General features: G+C 39.9%; 1 protein-coding gene across 1 annotated transcript in view; it reads right to left on the bottom strand.

The window, feature by feature from the left end:
• Positions 1 to 6,082, bottom strand: part of UMPS (uridine monophosphate synthetase) — a 30,955-nt gene that overhangs the window by 14,581 nt on the left and 10,292 nt on the right. Inside the window, exons 2-4 of the mRNA XM_059391120.1 lie at positions 5,928 to 6,082; positions 3,379 to 4,050; positions 1,661 to 1,836 (exon numbers count right to left, since the gene is read on the bottom strand). Of these exons, the coding sequence (XP_059247103.1) occupies positions 1,661 to 1,836; positions 3,379 to 4,050; positions 5,928 to 6,082 (1,003 nt within the window). The remainder of the gene's footprint in view (positions 1 to 1,660; positions 1,837 to 3,378; positions 4,051 to 5,927) is intronic.

The raw sequence follows: 6,082 nt of genomic DNA, 5'->3' as shown, positions 1-6,082 counted from the left end.
TCACTGATGAATATGGATGCTAAGATTCTCAACAAGATCCTCGCAAACAGGATCCAACAGCACATTAAAAAGATTATCCACCATGACCAGATGGGATTCATCCCTGGGCTACAAGGATGGTTCAACATTCGCAAATCAATCAATGTGATAGAAAAAATTAATATGAGGAGAGAGAAGAACCACATGGTCCTCTCAATTGATGCAGAAAAAGCATTTGACAAAACCCAGCATCCATTCCTGATTATAACGCTTCAAAGTATAGTAATAGAGGCAACATTCCTGAACTTCATAAAACCTATCTATGAAAGACCCCCAGCAAATATCATCCTCAATGGAAAAAAGCTTGCAGCCTTCCCGTTGAGATCAGGAACACGACAAGGATGCCCACTCTCTCCACTCTTGATCAATATAGTATTAGAAGTCCTAGCAACAGCAATCAGACAACAAAGAGAAATAAAAGATATCCAAATTGGCAATGAAGAAGTCAAACTCTCTCTCTTCACAGATGACATGATTCTTTATATGGAAAACCCAAAAGACTCCACCCCCAAACTACTGGAACTCATACAGCAATTCAGCAATGTGGCAGGATACAAAGTCAATGTACCGAAATCAATGGCTTTCTTATACACTAACAATGAAAATTCCTGTTACTTTTAAAATTAATGGTCTTTAAAATATCTGTAAAGGAACTTTTTAACTAGATAATTATCCACCTCATTTTATTCTGGTGTGCATGGGTGGGGGGTTGAGACTAACATATATGGTGCTATAAGAACTTTTAATAATGGCAGGTTGGGGCGCCTGGGTGGCTCAGTGGGTTAATAAAGCCTCTGCCTTCAGTACAGGTCGTGATCTCCAGGTCCTGGGATCGAGCCCCACATCGGGCTCTCTGCTCAGCAGAGGGCCTGCTTCCTCCTCTCTCTCTGCCTACATGTGATCTCTGTCAAATAAATAAAATCTTTAAAGATTTTTTTTTTTTTTTTTTTTACAGAGAGAGAGATCACAAGTAGGCAGAGAGGCAGGCAGAGAGAGGGGGAAGCAGGCTCACTGCTGAGCAGAGAGCCCGATGCAGGGCTTGATCCCAGGACCCGGAGATCATGACCTGAGCCAAAGGCAGAGGCTTTATTAACCCACTGAGCCACCCAGACACCCCTAAATAAAATCTTAAAAAAAAATAATAATAATTGGGGTTAATGGAGAAAACACCATCAGAACTCTATAGAGCTTTCCCACACAATACCAATTAATAGCAAAGACTGAAGAAAATAAAACTATGTCTGGACTGCTGTGATGAGAATGCATCTCTGTGACTTGGGAGATCCTGAGAAACTGCACGTCTGGAAAGAAACCCTTCTATTTCAACATATGGCAAAATGGAAAAAAAGACAAAAAAACCCCAACCATCTAAAGCCCAGATAAGGACAGGCAGATATTTGACCAAATACTTGTATCTCAATGTTTGTATCCCTTAAGTGCCCACTACTAGATATAAAATGTTATTATCTTGAAACTCTAGCACCCTAACATTACTGTTGCTCTAACAGCTGATTTTTTGGGGGCAGGGGTTCCATAAATCTCAAATTTGAGCTGTCTTCTTTCCCTGTCACTTCAAGCACAACAGTCCTGGCCTTCTGCACCCAGCCCCTCTGTCACTTACCGCGGCTTTTGTGTAGCTGCCTGTAGCCAAGGAGCCAGCAGAGCTCATCTCCGCAATGAGCAAGCATCCCCGCTGCAAAGGCAGGCCGACTTCACTGAGGCCCCGCACAACCCCCGAGCCTGGCACCACGTGAGCATTGACCAGATCTGCCCAAGAAGCTATTTTAAAGACACCACCTGAGAAGTTGAAAAGAAGACAGTTTTCAAACAAAAACCACTAACTTTTTGCCCAACCAACTGTAGTCTTCAGTAATCTCACAGAAACATGCTAATGAACCAGAGAAGTGCTTTGAGAACTGCAGTGATTCCCAGGGGCCCTATGGGTCCATCTGTGAAAAACTGTTCGTCTGGTGGCTAGTTGAAAGCGCACAATGAGCAAGAAGTCTTACATTTCTGCACTTAGTTATCAGCAACACTGAGAAGACTGGTTTTCCTTGCAGGCTGACGCTTCTGACCACCAGTCAACATGCAAAGAAAAATGGAACTCCAGTGAAGAGGGGCATCTGATGCCAAAGATACCAGCATTCTGAAATTCCTCTGAAGATGACCAATGTTCATTCTGCAGAAATCCCTCAGCAATTTTACCATCCCTCAAAGGTTCTACTGTTCCTTAGGTCTCTTAATTTCAACAGGCAACTGTATTCACTTTAAAAGCTAACAGCAATACTCCTAATCAATTTCTGAAAAAAACTACACGCAAACCTGCAGAGTTTATCTAACTTTCACATCAGTTGGTAAACTAAAGTAAGCAATGTGATGATGGCAGAACATCTTAAGCACGGGAAAAAAAATCAGACAAATCTATCCTAAAGAAATAGCTAGAGTATAAGCATGTATACTTTAAGAAAAACTGCTATCTCTAAGATGCCTTTAAGCGTTAACCTTTTGGGGTGCCTGGGTGGCTCAGTGGGTTAAGCCTCTGCCTTTGGCTCAGGTCATGATCTCAGGGTCTTGGGATTGAGCCCCGCATCAGGCTCTCTGCTCAGCAAGGAGCCTGCTTCCTCCTCTCTGTCTGCCTGCTTGTGCTTACTTGTGATTTCTCTGTCAAATAAATAAATAAAATCTTTAAATTAAGAAAAAGCTTTAATCTTTCAACAGACATTTTATCCTGTTATTTAAGTAAAAAAAGCTGTCCTATACAATATTACAGAACTACAGAATGGGTAAAAAATTAAGTAGATTTTTTTAAAACCAATATATGCCCTATTTTGAGCTCCCATTTAACAACAAAAAAGTATGCCAATAGGTCTTTTTTTCAGAACTCATGGGTATTCTGCCAAGGCCAACACCTGACATTTTTGTCTGCTTAACACCTGCATCCCTTTCTTTTGGCATCAGCACACCCATTTTCTTTGGGGAAACTACCTAACCACAGCTCAGTTAAAAAAATTTACAGTTAACAACCTCGCATCACCAGAAGCATGGCCTATATTACCAAGCTAGTAAAGGTATTCTTTAATCCAGGCCTGAGTGACTCATTTGGGATAGGCATGAGGAGTGTGCCTACCTGAGAAAGAGGTCAAAGAGAGAAGAAAGCAGAGCTGAGAGATGGCAAGCAGGCAAGTTCAAAAGACTTGCATTTGAGCTCCTAGATTCAACCATGCTTGACAGACTCTTCTATGGATGGACTTTCAGTGATGGGAGTCCATACATTTCCTTTTGTTCTTCAGGCAGTGTAAGCTAAATTTCTATTTTTGCAGATTCCTAAATAATGCTTACCTTCATACTGTTTTTTTACTGTGTTTCCTATATCTGCAAATTTCCGGTCTTCAAATATTAAGAACTCATGGCGTTTTGCCAGAGCCGTTAATTCCTTCATCACATCTAGAGTAAAATCATTCAAAATATCCACATGAGTCTTGAGTATGCAGATGCGGGGTCCTAAAGCATCTGCTAGCTGCAACAGCTCTCTGGACTCCAAAATATCAGCAGACAGACAGAGATTGGTCTCTTTCTTCTGCATAAGCCGGAGAAGCTTCGCCGCAACTGGGTGAATCCTAGGCAGCTCTGCACGTGCACCAAAGCTGAGTTCTCCAGGAGCTTTGTTTATAGGAAGAAGTGAATCATTGTGATTAGCTGCCACAAAAACATTCTCCTGAATAAATCTCTTCACTCTCTCAACCATCTCCGCATCAATTTTTTTCTGTTGCTCAAGAATCTCCAGCATTTTGGACAATGTACACACTGAGTGGAGATGGATCCCATGTGCCTGCAACTTGTCTCTGCCTCCTTGCTCTCTGTCCAGCAGCACTATGGCATCAGTGACCTTTAAGCCCTCCTTCTGAAGAACCTCAACAGTTTCCAAAACACTAGATCCACTGGTAACGACATCTTCAATGATCAAACAGGTTTCTCCTGGATTAACAGCTCCTTCTACAAGACGTTTAGTACCTAGAAAAGAAAACATTGTTGACTTCAATTTAAAAGTATGTATTTCAGCCAACTCAAGATATATCTGGCATTATAAATTTGGCATGTGTTTATGAAGAGGTGGATGATCTAAACCTTATGTTCTGATAATCTATTTTTTTAAAAGAGTTTACTTATTTAAGGCACAGAGAGAACGCGCATAAGCAGGGGGAACAGCAGGCAGAGTAGGCAGAGGGAGAAGCAGGCTCCCTGCCGACCGAGGAGCCCGATGTGGGACTCCATCCCAGGACCCCAGGATCATGACCTGAGCTGAAGGCAGCCGCTTAACCGACTGAGCCACCCAGGCATCCCTGACAATCTACTTTAGAGCTACTTTATCTTTATTCCTGATAAATCTTCAGTGAGCCATGATTACCATATGTTCAGTGTTCCCCTATCTGGAAATTGTCAAAGTTACATATAGAGAATATTTACAGCAAAACTAGCAAATTACTTTATAGTGTAAATAAACACCACTTAATGTGTTCATGATCAAAATTTTAAATATGGAGTTTCTTAAAGCAAGATAAACTAGATCAAGGAATGTTATGAAACAGTAACCCAGTATCATCAATGAAATCATTCCTTTATCCACCAACAAACAGCTCATTAACTCAAGATCAGCCAAATAACTGGCCTTTTGAGGAAATACAGGAGAAAAAATATTCAGCAACTATTTAGATCCATCACTACAACTTTATGAATTATATAATGCAATGTGAGTACAAGTACTTCCCCACTGCAATCCCCACCATAGACTACTCAGAGATAGACTCATTTTCTAGAGACTTGTTTTCCATTTCTACTCTCAAATTCGTCTAATATCGAAAATATTGTTTTAAATGGAGAATTTTAAGCAAAACTAGACAAACCCTCTAAATACCTCACCACTTAATTCATGGTAACTCTTGTTTTAGCTACATCCCCACCTCTCTTCCCTCCCTCCGTAGTTTTTAGAAGCAAACCCCAGATATCATGATTTTCATCATAAAATTTTTTAGAACGCATCCTGTAAAAGGTAAGGACTTTACAAAAAAAAAAAAAAAATTACTAAGTACGGGACACCTGGGTGGCTTAGTTGGTTAAGCCACGGTCTTTGGCTCGGGGCACGATCCTGGGGCCCTGGGATTTAGTCTCTCTCTGCCTCTGTGTGCTTATGCTTGCTCTCTCTCACAAATAAAGAAAAATCTTTAAAAAAAAAAAATACTATCACACATAAAACAACCCCATTAATTCCTTAATGTCACCAAATATGAAGTCAGTTCCAATATTTTTATTTAAATCAGTTTTTATTTTTTAAGGTTTTTTTGTTTGTTTGTTTTTTAAAGTAATCTCTACACCTAATATGGGGCTCAAACTCACAACCCCCAAGGTCAAGAGTTCCATGCTCCTCTAAGCCAGCCAGGTGCCCCTAGACTGATTTGTTTTTAAAGCAAACTCCCATGTATAAAACACACACTTTATAACATACTGGGAAGGACCCATGAAAATATCATCTTCTTTTAGAGAATTTTATGTGGCATTTCTATTTATGCAGTTTAAATTACAAACATACCAGGAAAGTATGTGCCCTTAGAACATTCTGCTGCCAAGAGAAGGACTGGTTTAAAACATTAGGTTTAACAGATACAGTACCAAAAAAAAAAGCACTTTTTTACATTGTTTATTCAATATAAAATATTTTACCCCTAGAATCTAAAGGAAGGGAAGGTGATTTACAGTAACAGTTAACCAATTCTAAAGGACCTTTGAAGAATATCCAAGGTGACACTGGCAAACATCAGTCAGAGCCTAGAAGAAAAAACACCAACATTATCAGGTTATGTATCAACTTAAAGCTTAAAATACTTTTATTTTACCATAATCTTTTGTTTCTTTCCTTCTAATAAGCATTGGAATTTGGTTGGTTGAACAGATAACTGTAGCCAATGGTAAAGCTGTATAAGGTACTCCACACACGGTGTCAAAATTGATTCCTGCATTTTGGGCAGTTTGAAATAAAATATCAGCAACC

The sequence above is a fragment of the Mustela nigripes genome, chromosome 2 (assembly GCF_022355385.1).
Source record: "Mustela nigripes isolate SB6536 chromosome 2, MUSNIG.SB6536, whole genome shotgun sequence".
In the NCBI taxonomy this organism is placed as follows: domain Eukaryota; kingdom Metazoa; phylum Chordata; class Mammalia; order Carnivora; family Mustelidae; genus Mustela; species Mustela nigripes.
The sequence above is the reverse complement of the archived record's forward strand: the minus strand, read 5'-3'. Positions and strand labels throughout refer to the sequence as shown.